At 38.8% G+C, this 19140-nt stretch overlaps 1 protein-coding gene across 1 annotated transcript in view; it reads right to left on the reverse strand.

Moving 5' to 3' along the window:
• The window catches only part of LOC149096541 (uncharacterized), a 62116-nt gene extending 45814 nt beyond the window's left edge, over nucleotides 1-16302 (reverse strand). Inside the window, exons 1-5 of the mRNA XM_089280916.1 lie at nucleotides 15957-16302; nucleotides 8753-9151; nucleotides 6469-6873; nucleotides 4551-4955; nucleotides 1298-1702 (exon numbers count right to left, since the gene is read on the reverse strand). Of these exons, the coding sequence (XP_089137042.1) occupies nucleotides 1298-1702; nucleotides 4551-4955; nucleotides 6469-6873; nucleotides 8753-9151; nucleotides 15957-16032 (1690 nt within the window). The 5' untranslated portion in view covers nucleotides 16033-16302. The remainder of the gene's footprint in view (nucleotides 1-1297; nucleotides 1703-4550; nucleotides 4956-6468; nucleotides 6874-8752; nucleotides 9152-15956) is intronic.
• Nucleotides 16303-19140: the final 2838 nt, after the last annotated feature.

Raw genomic sequence — 19140 nt, forward strand, 5'->3', positions numbered from 1 at the left:
GTGCGCAGTCTCGCGAGCAGTGTGTACTGGAAGTAACGTTTATTGGCTATTAGTTGGCGTGTTGATCAATGCCATCAGTCATAAACCTTTTCAAGCGACCGGTAGAGGCAATCGTGGTTGGTTAGGTTAGTTGAACTGCAATAAAATTGTCTTTTTGATCGAATAGCCATATTAAAATTTCTCTTTTTCCGGTGGAAACAAGTCGACAGTATTAAGTAACCGGCTAAACTTAAAGTAGTTGTAAACATGCATCGATTTAAGAAATAGAAAGCATGTACCGTGTTTCTATCCAGTTATAGAAACACGAGTGGAAGTTCGAGAGAAAAAGTGCTGAACGAGAAATGTTGTGGGAACACGAGCTGCAGTGTTTCCACAGCTTTTTCGAGTGCTCCCAAACTTTCACGAGTGTTTCTATAAATTGATAGAAACACGGAGAACATGTAGGAGTGTACTTTGTACTGCCAATATTTAGTACAAAATAAGTTCCATCTCGGTATCTCAGTTGTAGTTTGATCGTGACGAAATCTCATCAGCAGACGAAACCGGTCGATTAATAAACTCAGTTTTACAAAAGCATTAGTTGTTGCTGCGTGCTGCCCACAAGTATTCTCATTTTAAAAAAAGATTTATAAACAATTGTAGTCTTATAAACCGGAGATGAATGTCGGCCTGACAGGCCACTATGTTTGCGGGCAGAATTTCCCGAATCTCTAAAGCAAACACGCTAAGCTCTAGGGATTTGAATTTAACCCAGCTAGTTATTCTAGTGTGTTTTTCGGTGTCGGAGTTTATTAATTTGCATTTGGTCATTATTGTCTCAATGCAATGACAATTGAGAGCCTGGAACAGAAACAATTTTCGCTTTCTTGCAAGAAAGGTAAGTTTTGCGCCAAATTGTTACGGAAACCGCTGCTGGGGTTGAGAGAGTGAATAAAAAGGGAAAAGTACCTTTCTTCGTAGTAATAATGAAGGCAGATATATGTTGGTTGTTAATGATAAAGAACTAGAGGATAAAAATGATTCTGACGTTTCTACAATACGCTAAGAATTGCGTAACATGGAAGTTTCTCTAGACACACGTGCTACGTAATACCAATACGAGTTGTGATCAGATTAATAAGATACAGCTTTATTGTCATCCGCAGGCGCTCAGAGCCACCTTAAACTGGAAAAGTTAAGACGGCACTGGACTACCTCTGCAGAATGTTTTTAAAGTTTGTTTGATGATTGATGATGATGATTGCTTGATGAATGATTGTTGACGGACACACTCAAAAAAGCAAACAAGGCAAATTACCTGCACCACTAGCGTTACCACAGTAACGAAGATCGCAACCAGGCGGCTTTTGTAACTCGTACACGAAGAAAGCTCCACAGTTCCTGACTCTTATATTGTTACTCCAGTAACAGCAGTTGGTTGACCCGTACCAGTAATAAGCCCAGTAATGATAACAGACTTTACGAGTGACCACACCTTCAGCAACTGTCGGGTGTGTGCCATTGAGCCATCCTGGATACCGAGTACCGCAGTAATTCGTGGGAACACATTTGTCCGCCATCTGAATTCCGGCAGCTCCTTGGAAACGATACCAACCTGGCACCAGGTCATCCCTATCGCATCTATAACTGCTGGCGTTGATCACTATTTGTCCTTGAGCGCGGTCTGCTTCACTCAGGATTGTATAATTTTGACATCCATCTACTGTACATAAGGACACATCAGTTTACTACAGTAGACGACAAAACTGCATTTCTTAACTGAACTGTAGTGACAAATAACTAAAACAAAATGAGTCATGAATGAAAATGACAAAAGCGCTTAGCTTGGATTGTTGACATTGGTCAATACCTTTTTTTTGAACACTGTCTGCTTCGCTCAGAACTGTGTGGTTTTTACACCCAGTTTACAGAGCCAGCCTTGCATCAAATTCCCGGACTATGCCCGGAGCAGGGATTGACACTCTTGGAATTAAGAGACACACCATGAACTTGAATATAATGCGTTATAATGCTTTAAAATAATTTGAATTTGCCCTCCCTTTTAAATAAGTAAGTGTACTTATAAATGTCTCGCCCGTATAGGATGGAGCCTCTCTACAAAACGATCCACTCTTGGCTTGAATCCTGACTTGATCGAAAGAAATCTCGCAGGCATTGAACTCCAGTAAAATTAAATTTCGTTCGTTGAGCATGTCAAATAAATTTCTTGAAAACAGTATAAAATATTAGATTGATATTTCAGTCTTCTCATTAGCATGTTCCCCCAAAGTGAAAATGATGCGCATTATTTTGCATGAAGCAAATTTTCTAAGTTTACTGTACGTAAAAAAAAATTGTATCATTTTTAACCTGGATTTCTTGTTTAGCCACTAAATTCTCACTTCTCTACAAAGAATAATAATAATACGCGTGCATCACGGTCACGTGAACGGTAACCGACGTCAAAATAAATGAATCTCAGAATTTATTATGAGGCAAAGCCCCACCCTAGTATCACTAGAATTTTTTTGATTATTGATTTATTCTCCACAATCAATGTTTACAATGAGGTGTTTTAATTGAGTAACTATGTAATAAGTATTGAATGAAATGATTGCCTCGCGCTGGCTTCGCAGGCAGTTTTTCTTCCGCGTGTGTTGAGAAATAGAGAGGCTCTGTACGCTTTACATTTTTGGAGCTTCGGCTATATTGTGATGAGACGTGCTTCGTATCGTACCGTGCGTATTATCGCGAGTAGTGTATACTGGAAGTAATGTTTATTGGCTATTAGTTGGCGTGTTGATCAATACCATCAGGCATAAATCTTTTCAAACGACCGGTAGCGGCAATCGTGGTTGGTTAGGTTAGTGGAACTGCGAATAAAATTGTCCATTCATCGAATAGCCAACTCAATTTTTTTTTTCCGGTGAAAACAAGTCGACAGTATTAAGTAACGGGTTAAACTTAAGGTAGTTGTAAACATTCATCGATATACGGAATAAAAATTATGTACCGTGTTTCTATCGAGTTATAGAAACACGAGTGGAAGTTTGGGGGAAAAAGTGCAGAACGAGAAATGTTGTGGGAACACGAGGCGCAGTGTTTCCACAGTTTTTTCGAGTTCTCCCAAACTTTTACGACTGTTTCTATAACTCGATAGAAACACGGAGAACATGTAGGAGCGTACTTTGTACTGCCAATATTTAGTATAAAATATGTTCCATCTTTGTATCTCAGTTGTAGTTTGATCGTGACGAAATCTCAACAGCAGACGAAACCGGTCAATTAATAAACTCAGTTTTACAAAATCATTAGTATTTGCTGCGTGTTGCCCACAATTATTCTTATTTTAAAGGAAGATCTATAGATAATTGTAGTCTAATAAAGTGGAGATGAATGTCGGCCTGATGGGTCACCATGTTTGCAGGCAGGCTTTCCCGAACCTCTAAAGCAAACACGCTAAGCTCCAGGGATTTGAACTTAACCCAGCTAGTTATTGTAGTGTGTTTTTCGGTGTCGGAGTTTATTAATTTGCATTTGGTCATTATTGTCTCAATGCAACGACAATTGAGAGCCTGAAACAGAAACAATTTTCGCTTTCTTACAAGAAAGCCATGTTTTGCGCCAAATTGTTACGGAAACCACTGCTGGGGTTGAGAGAGTGAATAAAAAGGGAAAAGTTTCTTTTTTCGTAGTAATAATGAAGGCAGATATTTGTCGGTTGTTAATGATAAAGAAGTAGAGGATAGAAATGATTCTGATATTTCTTCAAATACGCTAAGAATTGCGTAACATCGAAGTTTCTCTAGACACACATGTTACGTAATACCAATTCGAGTTGTGATCAGATTAATAAGATACAGCTTTATTGTCATCCGCAGGCGTTCAGAGCCACCTTACACTGGAAAAGTTAAGATGGCACTGAACTACCTTTATAACATAACTAAAGCAAAGCGCGCGCTCTGATTGGTTAATTTAGCATCTACTATTTGCCCATGGGCGTATGCTGCTGACGTGTGTGCTAATGTTTACAAAGCAAATCTTTTGACAGACATTGTTTCCAAAGTAATGGCCGACGTCCTTCTCCCAGAAATGCGAAACTGTCTTCACAGTTGTGTGAAGATGAAACTTTATTGAGTTACTGGTGTGCAGTCGGTTATCATGAATGAATTTTCGCGCGCTTGTTTTTCTTGTCATGTAAGACTACACGAACATTTTTTATTGATGTAGCTCAATAAAGGGACTTCTGTTGTTCCAATGTCTCAATGTTATGTTATAACACAAATGGTAAACGCCATAGCGTGTACTATTGAGTTATGGATGCACTTGGGAGGTTTGCTAAGCACTCAAGAAGCTAGAGTCGCACGAGGCGATAGCCGAGTGCGACTCTTACGCTTCTTTCGTGCTTAGCAACCTCCCGCGTGCATCCATAACTCAATAGTACACGCTATGGCGTTTACCATTTGTTAACTGGAGAATGTTTTTCAACTTTGTTTGATGAATAATGATGATGATTGCTTCATGATTGATTGTTGACGGACACACTTAAAAAGGCAAACAAGGCAAATTACCTGCGCTACTGGCGTTACCACAGTAACGAAGATGGCAATAAGGCGGCTTTTGTAACTCATACACGAAGAAAGCTCCACAGTTCCTGACTCTTATATTGTTACTCAAGTAACAGCAGTTGGTTGACCCGTACCAGTGAGAATTCCAGTAATCATAACAGACTTTACGAGTGACCACACCTTCAGCGACTGTCGGGTGTGTGTCATTAAGCCAACCTGGATGTTGAGTACCACAGTAATTCGTGGGAACACATTTGTCCGCCATCTGATCTCCGGCAGCTCCCTGGAAACGATACCAACCTGGAACCAGGTCATCCCTATCGCATCTATAACTGCTGGTGTTGATCACTATTTGTCCTTGGGCGCGGTCTGCTTCACTCAGGACTGTGTAATTTTTACATCCATCTACTGTAAATAAGGACACATCAGTTGACTACAGTAAACGACAAAACTGTATTTCTTAATTGAACTGTAGTGACAAATAACTAAAACAAAATGAGTCATGAGTGAAAATGACAAAAGCGATCATCTTGGATTGTTGAGGTCGTTTAATACCTTTGTTTTTTTGAACACGGTCTGCTTCACTCAGAACTGTGTGGTTTTTACACCCAGTTTACAGAGCCAGCCTTGCATCAAATTTCCGGACTATGCCCGGAGCAGGAACTGACGCTCTTGGAATTAAGTGACACACCATGAATTTGAACATAATGCGTTATAATGCTTTAAAATAATTTGAATTTGCCTTCCCTTTTAAATAAGTAAGTGTACTTATAAATGTCTCGCCCGTATAGGATCGAGCCTCTCTACAAAACGATCCACTCTTGGCTTGAATCCTGACTTGATCGAAAGAAATCTCGCAGCCATTGAACTCCAGTAAAATTAAATTTCGTTCGTGGGGCATGTCAAATAAATTTCTTGAAAAGAGTATAAAATGTTAGATTGATATTTCACTCTGCTCATTAGCATGTTCCCCTAAAGTAAAAATGATGCGCATTATTTTGCATGAAGCAAATTTTCTAAGTTTACTGTACGTAAAAAAAAATTGTATCCCTTTTAACTTAGACCTCTTGTTTAGCCACTAAATTCTCACTTCTCTACAAAGAAGAATAATAACAGGCGTGCATCTCGGTCACGTGAACGGTAACCGACGTAAAAAACAAATGAATCTCAAAATTTCTTATGAGGCAAAGCCCCATCCTGCTATCACTAGAATTTTTTTGATTATTTGTTTATTCTCCGGAATCAATGTTTACAATGAGGTGTTTTAATTGAGTAACTATGTAATAAATATTGAATGAAATGATTGCCTCGCGCTGGCTTCGCAGGCAGTTTTTCTTTCGCGTGTGTTGAGAAATAGAGAGGTTCTGTACGCTTTACATTTTCTGAGCTTCGGCTATATTGTGAGGTGACGTGCTTCGTATCGTACCGTGCGTACTCTCGCGAGTAGTGTGTACTGGAATTAATTTTTATTGGCTATTAGTTGGCGTGTTGATCAATACCATAATCCATAAATTTTTTCAAACGACCGGTAGAGGCAACCGTGGTTGGTTAAGTTAGTGGAACTGCAATAAAATTGTCCATTCATCGAATAGATAACTCAAAATTTCTCTTTTTTCGGTGAAAACTAGTCAACAGTATTAGGTAACCGGCTAAACTTAAGGTGGGCTAAGAATTGCGTAACATGGAAGTTTCTCTAGACACACATGTTACGTAATACCAATACAAGTTGTGATCAGATTAATAAGATACAGCTTTATTGTCATCCGCAGGCGTTCACAGCCACCTTACGCTGGCAAAGTTAAGATGGCACTGAACTACCTCTGGAGAATGTTTTTAAACTTTATTTGATGATTGATGATGATGATTGCTTGATGATTGATTGTTGACGGACACACTCAAAAAGGCAAACAAGGCAAATTACCTGCACCACTAGCGTTGCCACAGTAACGAAAAGGGCAATAAGGCGGCTTTTGTAACTCATACACGAAGAAAGCCCCACAGTTCCTGACTCTTATGTTGCTACTCCAGTAACAGCAGTTGGTTGACCCGTACCGGTTATAATCCCAGGAATCATAACAGACTTTACGAGTGACCACACCTTCAGCGACTGTCGGGTGTGTGTCATTAAGCCAACCTGGATGTTGAGTACCGCAGTAATTCGTGGGAACACATTTGTCCGCCATCTGATCTCCAGCAGCTCCTTGGAAACGATACCAACCTGGTACCAGGTCATCCCTATCGCATCTATAACTGCTGGTGTTGATCACTATTTGTCCTTGAGCGCGGTCTCCTTCACTCAGGATTGTGTAATTTTTACATCCATCTACTGTAAATAAGGACACATCGATCAGCTGACAACAGTAAAGGAGAAAATTGCATTTCTTAACTGAACTGTAGTGACAAATAACTAAAACAAAATGAGTCATGAGTGAAAATGACAAAAGCGATCATCTTGGATTGTTGACATTGGTCAATACCTTTTTTCTGAACACTGTCTGCTTCGCTCAGAACTGTGTGGTTTTTACACCCAGTTTACAGAGCCAGCCTTGCATCAAATTCCCGGACTTTTCCCGGAGCAGGGATTGACGCTCTTGGAATTAAGGCCGTGACACACTATGAATTGGAACATAATGCGTTATAATGCCTTAAAATAATTTGAATTTGCCCTTCCTTCCAAATAAGTAAGTGTACTTATAAATGTCTCGCCCGTATAGGATGGAGCCTCTCTACAAAACGATTCACTCTTGGCTTGAATCCTGACTTGATCGAAAGAAATCTCGCAGGCATTGAACTCCAGTAAAATTAAATTTCGTTCGTTGAGCATGTCAAATAAATTTCTTGAAAACAGTATAAAAAAATAGATTGATATTTCATTCTGCTCATTAGCATGTTCCCCCAAAGTGAAAATGATGCGCATTATTTTGCATGAAGAGCATTTTCTAAGTTTACTGTACGTAAAAAAGAATTGTATCATTTTTAACTTAGACTTCTTGTTTAGCCACTAAAATCTCACTTCTCTACAAAGAAGAATAATAATACGCGTGCATCACGGTCACGTGAACGGTAACCGACGTCAAAAACAATGAATCTCAGAATTTATTATGAAGCAAAGCCCCATCCTAGTATCACTAGAATTTTTTTTTGATTATTGATTTATTCTCCACAATCAATGTTTACAATGAGGTGTTTTAATTGATTAACTATGTAATAGGTATTGAATGAAATGATTGCCTCGCGCTGGCTTCGCTGGCAGTTTCTTTCGCGTGTGTTGAGAAATATAGAGGTCCTGTACGCTTTACATTTTCTGAGCTTTGGCTATATTGTGTGTTACGAAAAATTGTCTAAGTCAATTTCTAGAACAATCTAGAACCGGAAGTCATTCAGGCGTGACCAATTTGTATAAGAACATTCCAGAACATTGTGATCCTTATGTAATTACTCAGATTAGAAACTGTGTCAAACTGCTTAGTTTAGTTTCAAATAGAAATTTCTAGAACTTTAAGCCTCATGTATATTAGAGCGAGCGTTTCTTGTGTGAGAGAGATTGATTCAAATTTGAAGAAGCTTAGTGCTGTAAATTCACGAAGTTACCTAACGGAAATAAATTAATTTGTTGCTGTTACCAGCGAAATCCTGAGTTCTGTCTGGAAACAACCCTGCTGTTCAACGATACTCGTAACATTGTGATGAGACGTGCTTTGTACCGTACCGTGCTTACTCTCGCGAGTAGTGTGTACTGGAATTAATGTTTATTGGCTATTAGTTGGCGTGTTGATCAATACCATCAGGCATAAATCTTTTCAAACAACCGGTAGCGGCAATCGTGGTTGGTTAGGTTAGTGGAACTGCGAATAAAATTGTCCATTCATCGAATAGACAACTCAAAATATCTCTTTTTCCGGTGAAAACTGGTCGACAGTATTAGCTAACCGGCTAAATTTAAGGTAGGCTAAGAATTGCGTAACATGGAAGTTTCTCTAGACACACATGTTACGTAATACCAATACGAGTTGCGATCAGATTAATAAGATACAGCTTTATTGTCATCCGCAGGCGTTCAGAGCCACCTTACGCTGGCAAAGTTAAGATGGCACTGAACTACCTCTGGAGAATGTTTTTAAACTTTATTTGATGATTGATGATGATGATTGCTTGATGATTGATTGTTGACGGACACACTCAAAAAGGCAAACAAGGCAAATTACCTGCACCACTAGCGTTGCCACAGTAACGAAAAGGGCAATAAGGCGGCTTTTGTAACTCATACACGAAGAAAGCCCCACAGTTCCTGACTCTTATGTTGCTACTCCAGTAACAGCAGTTGGTTGACCCGTACCGGTTATAATCCCAGGAATCATAACAGACTTTACGAGTGACCACACCTTCAGCAACTGTCGGGTGTGTGCCATTGAGCCATCCTGGATGCTGAGTACCGCAGTAATTCGTGGGAACACATTTGTCCGCCATCTGATTTCCGGCAGCGCCTTGGAAACGATACCAGCCTGGTACCAGCTCATCCCTATCGCATCTATAATTGCTGATAACTATTTGTCCTTGAGCGCGGTCTGCTTCACTCAGGACTGTGTAATTGTTACACCCATCCACTGTAAGTAAGGACACATCAGTTGACTACAGTAACGACAAAACTGCATTTCTTAACGAACATTAGTGACAAATAACTAGAACAAAATGAGTGATGAGTGAAAATGACAAAAGCGCTTAGCTTGGATTGCTGACATTGTTCAATACGTTTTCTTGAGCACGGTCTGCCTCACTCAGAACTGTTCAATTTTTACACCCAGTTTACGGAGCCAGCCTTGCATGAAAGTCCCGGATTATGGCTGGGGTAGGGATTAACGCTCTTGATTTAAGTGACACACTATGAGGAAGTGTTACAATATCGAATTTGACAAAGCGCGTTTTAATTGGGTTGTATAATATCGCGTTTCAATATTGCGTTGGGAGGTATAACAAAACAGTTAATGACTGGTCCCGCGGGAAACAGTGAGTTTTGTTTCCCTTCGATCTCAATGTTCCCCTCGGCTTTGCCAAGGGGAACATTGAGGGTGTCGGGGAAACAAAAACTCACTGTTTGCCTTGGGGCCAGTCATTAAGTACTTATTAACTACGACCACCTTTGTGAAACCCCGCTTGACTTGTAACTTACACTTTGTAATGAAAAGCTCTCGTAAGCGACTGCGACCACTTTTGGAAATATCCAACTAGACTTTTCCCTTGTTTTTAAACTCTTGTAAGCGGCCACCCAGTGGCTTTTACATATAAATCAACAACAGCTAGGTTTATTTGCATAACCATAAATATATACGGAGTTGCAAAAGCTTTTGTAAACTAAAACAGGAACGATTATCCTGAACATATAACAAGATTGTAATATAGCAATCAAGTTACTGACGTCGGCTTGATTTGAAAGAAGAACATTACGTAGATTAAAGCAAAATTAAATAAATTTTGCCAACATTTTAATAAAACTGCACACTGTTCTAATGGTTCTTGACAAGGTAATAATTGAACGTAAAGTTAAGTCGTGTCTATATCATAAAGACACTCATTAAACATTATTATTATTATTATTATTGTATGAATCATTAATGAGTTTCTGAAGCTCTAGTAGGCCACCACCCACTGTTGTTTTACCGTGCAGTTGCTTTCGAGAGTTCATTCTTGTAAGCGACTAACTCTAGTTACGACCACTATCTTGAATTTCCGAGGTGGTCGTTTGCGAGAGCTTCGACTGTATTAAAATGCAGAAAATTAATCGTTTGCCCGCGAAAGCATGGAAGCTGGAAAGGGCCTGCAAGAGGTAAAACCCAAAGCTATAACCAGGATCGTTAAGTTCTGCACTTTACGATAGCTTGTCAATAGAATGTTCCGTTTTTATCTAAGATATTTTTACCAGCGTTTATTAAACTGCCATTGTGGACGTCACAATGGCCACTAAGGCGCAGACAAACGCAGGCAACTTAGTGCAGTTGTTGCATACGTCTTGCAAATGCTTGCCCAAGTTGGAATGTGTTCCACGATGTTGGATGGTGCAACAGGGTGGTAAAGGTATGTCGCATTGATATGTTGAGTGCGTTTGCCATATGACCTTGAGGGTTTTAGTCTCTGAAATGTACCATGCTCAGTTATTAGCAAATTCAATTAATTATGCACCCGGATGTCGTGTGTTATAGCCCATGAACGGCAACATAATTAAATATAAAGGCATGAATGATCTATCTTCACGGCTAAAGCAAGTGAGTACATGAGTTTTTGTCGGGCGTTATTTTCACTACTGTTTTAGTTGCGTACATTATCAGTCATAAGTTAATAAAGATGGTGAATTTTAAGCTCGGTAATGAAATGTGAAGGTGAATTAATCAACATGACACGAGCGTGGGACAAAGAAAAAATCTGAGTCCCTGACAGGAATCGAACCCATGACCTCCCGATGAATTCGATAGCGTTGATCCTAGCAGTATGCAGGACACCTATCATATATGAACTCAGTTAAATGATCTTGCTCTCCATGAGTTCTCGTAGCTCAGTGGATAGAGCGCCCGCCCGGTGTTCGGGAGGTCATGGGTTCGATTCCTGTCGGGGACTCAGAATTTTTCTTTGTCCCACGCTCGTGTCATGTTGATTAATTCACCTTCACATTATCAGTCATGTCATTATATCCTTCTCCGTAGTTTAAGATTTAACAACCTTGATATATTCATTTGCAATGTAATTAAAGTTGTTTTTCCTTTGTGTTCTTTCGAGTCTTAAGGTCACGTTTTCGCTATCGTTGCGGAAACTAAACACGCACGTACGGTAAACTTATACGTTTATTATGGGGAAAATATTCAAGAAAAATGATTAAACTTTCGAAATCAGACACTGGTTATAAGAAAGCAAAAGTATCACGAACAATATGAAAATAAACCTCAGAATTTATTACCAGACAAGGCCCCATCGCGTACCACTGGACTAAATTGCAGTTTAACCTAAGTTTTGAAACAGATTTGCAGAAAGTTGTGGAAAACTAGTTCAGTTTTGCATATGAAAGAGAAGTATTGAAAAACCAAAGCAGATGTTTCTTGAGACGCACGTTGAACAGTATGCTGACAGGCTCACTCACTCTTGCGTAGCATAGCGTAGGACAAATGGTAGTTTAGGTTTGTCATCGTTTGACACATTCAACATTACAAAATAAGGACGGATGAATTTCAATCACAGCTTCCTCCAAACCTTACTCTGTGTCTGAACAGAGTTCAGAAGGAAAGAGATTCAATCTTTGGAACATCTCGAGATTGAATAACACGGCACTTCAACCATGCAAAATTAGATGCCTTAAAAGTAAAGCTAAAAGTATGACATACCTTTACAACTTCCCACAAGGCAAAGTGAGAAGCATAGTGCAATGAAGGTTTTCATTTCTCTCCTTATCCTAAGCATTCAATAGTATTTTGAATAAAGCACAACGCTTGTGCTAAAAAACACCACCGACCGCTCGACTCAGACAATCTGTGCACCGCTTAATTGACAACTTGTTTGTGCGAAGCTACTAAAGCGTGACCAATATACACCTGGAATCTCTAAAATGCTTTCTTGTTTGCCTTGAAGAACTGAGTTATTTGAACACACCATTGTCTTGTACAAGAACTTTTCGTGAAAAAGCAGTGGTAGTTGTAAGGAAAGTGGCGCTGTGCTTTTCAATAAAGATGATCACGAATTCTATTTCCTGTTTGTATTATCTGGATGAGAGTGACATATTCTACATTGTTTACATTGTTTGTATCTTTGCTAGCGTTCCCTTTTCAACGAAGTCTTTTCTGCTTGTAGATATCTTGTCAGCAATACTGTTTGTCAACATAACAATAGGGCAAATAATATGTAACTAACCCTTGAGACAAAACGGCTTAGATCTGACTGGTTGATCGACAGTGTATAAAAAAAATATATCCACTTTTGTCAAGCCTACTGCCTCAAAATCTAGAATATGCACCACAGCACAAATTCTCCTCTGCTCTCAATCCCGGTTTCACAACTTCTCCCCCTCTTCCCCCTTCCCCCGCCCCTAAAACACTCACAATAAGTCATTCACGAGTTGCCTTGTGCCTCTGTGTCAAGACAAGTCTTCGTGCGAAACCATTCATATGAAAATGTGTTTAGCCTACAGGTTCATTTGCATGCAAATCAAACTCATTTGAAAGGTCTTGCACGAGAACTTGTCGTTTGAAATAGAAGCACAAGGTAAATCAGAAATTGTCTTTTCTATAAACGAAAGGTAACTTTAACGGGGATGAGTTACACTGCGTCTTACCAATAGAGGAGAAACTGTGGGGCAGCACCACGCTACGTTAAAATATCGGGAATCTTAAACATGCCAACTTTTACGAGGGTCGTTACGTTCGGCACTTTACGATAGATTTAAATAGAATGTTCTTTTTTTTTTTCTCTAAGAAATTTTTACCAACGTTTATTAAATTGCTATTGTGGACTTCTCAATTGCCGCTAAAGCCCAGGTAAACGCAGGAAACATAGGGCAGACATTGTTGTGTACATCTTTTACATGCCTGTTTGTCCTCTTTAATTGTCATATTAAGGTATCAGTATAACCCATTTGACCATCCGCGCGCGGTCCGCTCTAGCGTTTGTGGTTTTAACAAAACCCATACAACTTGATAACTACAGATTAGCTTGATAACTACAGATTATGACCCGACCTGTTTAAAATGGTAAAAATTTACCATGTTTCGAAAATGTGAATATGTTTACAAAGCTTCACGAACCCATAAATCAAGGTATACGCTCGCTAAATGTAGGTCGGAGAAAACGCTTAACATGGCGTTCGTTTCTTCACACATTGACCTCGAAAACCGTGTCTCAGATTTTTGGCACATGCGTTTGTTATTATTTTACAAGGGGATAAAGTTAGAAAAAGGGAAAAAATAGGACTGCCCGCGAAAAAAAGGCATAACTTTTTAATGAAAAGAATAATCAGAATTCGCAGACATGGTTTTGTCGGCGATCGTTCTGACTACATTCTCTCCGAATTTCAGCCAATTTGGTCCAGGGGCTGCCGACCTGGAACTCGAAATGCACGTACAACTCGCCTATTTTTTACTTTCGATAAACAGAGAAAAAATAAAATTTGGCGGCATCCAAGTGTTATGAGATTATCACACCAAGGGAGACACTGCAGAGGAATCAACTTTCTGTATAACAATAGGACTGTGACAGTTAACATGGAACAGGTACAATTTCCGTGACGGCGCGCGGCAAATTATTCACCAGTGAATAAATCGCTTTTTCATGTGTGAAGTCAGAATTCCAAAGTTAGTGAAAGTGAAAATATCTTTTGATTTACTATATTAGCGTTCGAAATTTTACGTATCGGTTGACTAATCTTTAAAATTATGAACATGTCAGTTAACATGCTGAAGGCCCGTAGAAGGTCCCCGAGAAAATGCAAGCACACAAAGGGAAACGCTGGAGCGGACGTCGTAAACGGGACTTCATCGACTGATGTTGATGCAAAGGCAAAGATGCTGGAAGAAATGACGATAGCTGGGTAAGAAAAAAAAAATGTTGCACTGCTGATTCTAATTTTGTACAATCGATCTGCCTTTCAACTTCGTCCACTTCTCTTCGTCAATCTCCTCTGCTTCGACAGTTTCTTGCAACAGTATTTTAGCGCGGCTTGCGCTCATTTCGGCTTGCTCGCTGGCTTCGTGATCGCGATCGTTGTCGAGTTCATCCAGCAATTTTTCTCGATTGTAAAATGACCCTTTGTCGCTTTCCGCTAATTTAGCAGCCCACTCTTTGTCGCAAGTGTTTTTCGCTTTCTTTGGCCTTCTTTTAGCCGATGAAAATGGGCAAGATCGCTCTTTCTTCTTCGAAGTCATCCGGCACTGATTATGGCACGCGAATCACGTGTCAACTCAGCATGATCTTGATGCCATGTGACTTCTTGCCTCGATAATTAATTCATTTGACAGAACTTGTCAACTCTCAATTAAGAAATTAATATGCAAAAAAATTTTTCCGTGCAATAACTAGCGGCAGATTTAATATTTTTTTGTGGAGTTTTTTTTTTAAAGATTACCTTAAGTTTATCCAATCGCTTAAAAGAGTAAAGTTATGCAAAATGGCAAATTTTCCCCTTACTGATACCTTAAGCAAAATCTTCGTTGGTGCAACAGGGACCGACAGGGCGACGACAGTATGTTGTGTTGATATGTTGCATGCGTTTGTGCTGGTCTTGAGGGGTTTTACTATCTTAAATGCATCGTGCGTATTAGCAAATTCAATTAATTATGCGCCTAGATGTCGTGTGTTATAGCCCATGAACGGCAACGTAATTAAATATAAAGGCATGGATGGTCTATCTACACGACTAAAGCAAATGTGTACATGAATTTTTTTCGGACGTTATTTTCACTACTGTTTTAGTTGTGTACATTATCATCCATGTCATTATATTTTTCTCCGCAGTTTAAGATTTGACAACCTTGATGTATTCATTTACAATGTAATCAAAGTTGTTTTTTCTTTGTGTTCTCATCTAATCTTATTTTTTATTTATTTATTTATTTATTTATTTATTTATTTTAATATAAATATAGATGTGGCCCGCCTAGATTAGCCCAGGCTACCTGTGGGTTCGCGCTGTTACTATTATCAAGCATTTTTAACTTAATCTGTATATCTATTTCTGTGAAAATTGTAAATATGCGAGTCATAATAATAATAATAATAATAATAATTGATGATAAAAATTGATGGTTCTTTCGACTGAGTCTTAAGGTCATGTTTTCGCCATCGTTGCGGAAACTAAACAAGCACTACGGTAAACTTACAGGTTTATTATGAGAAAAATATTGAAGAAAATGATTAAACTTTCGAAATCAGACACCAGTTATGAGAAAGAAAGAGTATCACGAACAATATGAAAATGAAGCTCAGAATTTATTGCGAGACAAGGTCCCATCGCGGATCATTGTACTGAATTGCAGTTTAACCTAAGTTTTGAAACAGATTTCCAGAAAGTTGTGGTAACCTCACTCAGTTTTGCAATTAATCACTCAATATGAAAGGAAAGCGTTGAAAAACCAATACAGATGTTTCTTTAGGCACACGTTGAATAATCTCGGCCGGGAGGTTCACTCACTCTTGCGAAGCATAACGTAGAACAAAGGGTAGTTTAGGTTTGTCATCGTTTAACACATTTGAAGTCACAAAATAAGGATGGATGAATTTAAATCAAACATTCCTCCAAACCTTACTCTGTGACTGGACTTTACTTCACTTACTTCAAAAGAAGAGGGATTTAATCTTTAAAACATGTCGAGATTGCATAACACAACACTTCAAGAATGCAAAATTAGACGCCTTAAAAGTAACGCTAAAAGTATGACATACCTTTACTACCTCTCACAAGGCAAAGCGAGAAGCACAATACAATGACGGTTTTCATTTCTCTCGTTATCCTAGTCATTCAATAGTATCTTGATTAAAACGCAACGCTTGTGCTAAAAACACCACCGGCTGCTCCACTCACACAAACTGTGCACCGCTTGATTGACAACTTGTTGTTCGTACGAAGCAAAGCGTGACCAATATACACCCGGAATCTCTAAAATGTTTTCTTGTTTGCCGAGAAGAACCGAGTTATTTGAACACACTACTGTCTTGTACAAGAACATTTCGTGAGAAAGCAGAGATAGTTGTAAGGAAAGTGTTTTTCAAAAAGATGATCACGAATTCTATTTCCTGTTTGTATTGTCTGGATGGGAGTGACATATTCTACATTCTTTACATTGTTTGTATTTTTGCTGGCGTTTCCGTTTTCAACGAAGTCTTTTCAGCTTGTGGATGTCTTGTCAGCAGTACTCATTGTCAACATAACAATAGGCCAAATAATATGCAAGTAACCCTTGGGACAAAGTGGCTTAAATGTATCGTGCTTATTAGCAAATTCAATTAATTGTGCGCCCAGATGTCGTGTGTTATAGCCCACGAACAGCAATGTAATTAATTATAAAGGCATGGGTGGTCTATCTAGACGACTAAAGCAATTGTGTACATGAATTTTTTTCGGACTTTATTTTTACTACTGCTTTATTTGTGTAAATTATCATCCATGTTATTATATCTTTCTCCGTAGTTTAACACTGTTTAAGACTGAACAAGTTTGACATATTCACTTGTAATGTAAACAAATGAGTGTTTTGTTTGTATTCTTTCTAACGAGTTTAGGGTTTACGTTAACATATGTCCAGGACTATACTAACAACTGAATAGTAACTAACAACAGATTCCCATTCGAAAAGTCTTAGAAACAGATAGTCCAGCACTTAGAGAATCTTTTACGTGCCAACCTTAGCGAGGGTCGTTACGTTCGGCACATTACGCTAGCTTTATTTAAAAGATGTCAATACGGTGTTTTTTGTTTTCCCTTGGACATTGTTATCAGCCCAGCGTTCATTAATTACCATTGTGGACTTCACGATGGCCGCTACGGCCCAGACAAACGCAGGCAACATGTTGCAAATATTGTTGCGTACATGGACATCGTTAAATCGTTTCCCAAGTTGGAACACGTTGCTAGATGTTGGTTCAGTGGTGCAAAAGGCTGGCAAAGGTATGCTCCGTTGATATGTTGCGTGCCGCCGTTTGTCCTGGCCTTGGGGGTTTTACTCTCTGAAATGGACCGTGCTTATTAGCAGATTCAATTGATTATGCGCCTAAATGTCGCGTGTTATGGCCCATGCAGGGCAACGTAATTTAATGTTAAGTCTTAATGATCATAGCAGTTATGTACACAACTTTTAAAAGCAGTTATACAGGAATTTTTTCTGGCATTTTTTCACTACTGTTTAAGTTGTGTTTATAACTACTATCATCATTCTGTCATTCTCTCTCTCCTTTGAATTTAGAATTCACGATCTTTCATATGCACTCTTTCTTTTTCGTTTATAAAAATATGTTTTAGAGGGATTTCGAGGCCGACATTTGCAAAATTTGAAGAATATTTTAAGAATTAACCCGAGGCTGAGATTTTGAAAAGAATATAATTTTACTCGTGAAAAATTTGTTCATGTTAATACAATTCAATTATATGTTTTTAACTAAACCGTATAGAATTCTTTTTTTCTGTGAACGACAAAACTAGACAAAAAGCAACAAACACAACACTAGCCGTATGTTCGATGCTAATAACATGTCTGCATATGTGTGTGATATCAGGCTGTAATGCCTGCAGGCTGGCTCCGTACGTCCAAAATTAGTTTAACGCCTTTCAGACACCAAATACATTCGAAAACTGATATGCCATACGCTATAATCTAAGAATATTTTCAAGAATATCTTTCGCCTAAAACCGGCATAAAAATAAGAATATTCAGTCTCGGCCGAGAAAAAAAATTCTTATGAAAAAAAAAAGAGATCGTATTCACTTCCAATGTAATTTAAGTTGTGTTTTCTTTGTCTTCTTTCTACCGAGCCTAAGGTTATCGTTGCAGAAACTAAAAAAACCTACGAACGGTAAACTTATAATTTATTATGGAGAGAAAATTAAAGAAGGAAAATGACTTTACTTTCGAAATCAGACACTCGCCATGAGAAAGCAAAAGTATCACGAACAATATGAAAATGAACTTGCTCAGAATTTATTATGAGACAAGGCCCCATCCGAGCGCCATCGGAATGAATTGCAGTTTAAGGCAAGTTTTTAACACAGATTTGCAGAAAATTGTGGTAACTAACTCAGTTTTTCAAGAAATCACACCATATTCAAGCAGAGCGTTGAGAAACCAAAACAAAAGGTTCTGTAGACATCCGTTGAACAGTCCTACTGACTATTGCGCAGTTCACTGACTATTGCGCAGCGTAAAGTAGGACTAGTGGTAGTCCAGGTTTGCCATCGTTCAACACATTTGAGATTACGAAATAAGGATGGATGAATATAAATCAGACCCTCCTCCAAACCTTACTCTGTGTCTGGACTTTACTTTACTTAGTTCAAAAGAAGAGGGACTCAATCTTTAAAACATGTCGAGATTGCTTTACTACCTTCCACAAGGCAAAGCGAGAAGCACAATACAGTGAAGGTTTTCATTTCTCTCCTTATCCTAATCATTCAATAGTATCTTGATTAAAACAGAACGCTTAAGCGAAAAACACCACCGACCGCTCGACTCAGACAAACTGTGCACCACTTGATTGACAAGGTTGTTGTTTGTGTCAAGCAAAGCGTGACCAATATACTCTTGGATCTCTAAAACGCTTTCTTGTTTGCCGTGAAGAATCGAATTATTTGACCACACTACTGCCTTTAAAAAAGAGTTTATCCTTCAGTGGTAGGTGTGAGGAGTGTTTCTCAATAAAGATGATCGTGAATTCTATTTCCTTCTTCTATTGACTGGATGGGAGCGACATATTCTACATTGTTTACGTTTTCTATATCTTTGCTAACGTTTCCCTTTTCAATGAAGTCTTTCCTGCTTGTGGATGCGTTTTCAGCAGTGTTCATTGTCAACATACCAATGGGCTAAATTATATGTAACTACCTCTCTGGACAAAATGGCTTAGATCTGATTGGTTG

Source organism: Orbicella faveolata, unplaced genomic scaffold (genome assembly GCF_042242905.1).
Source record: "Orbicella faveolata isolate gen_17 unplaced genomic scaffold, um_ofav_v1 contig_48, whole genome shotgun sequence".
Lineage (NCBI taxonomy): Eukaryota > Metazoa > Cnidaria > Anthozoa > Scleractinia > Merulinidae > Orbicella > Orbicella faveolata.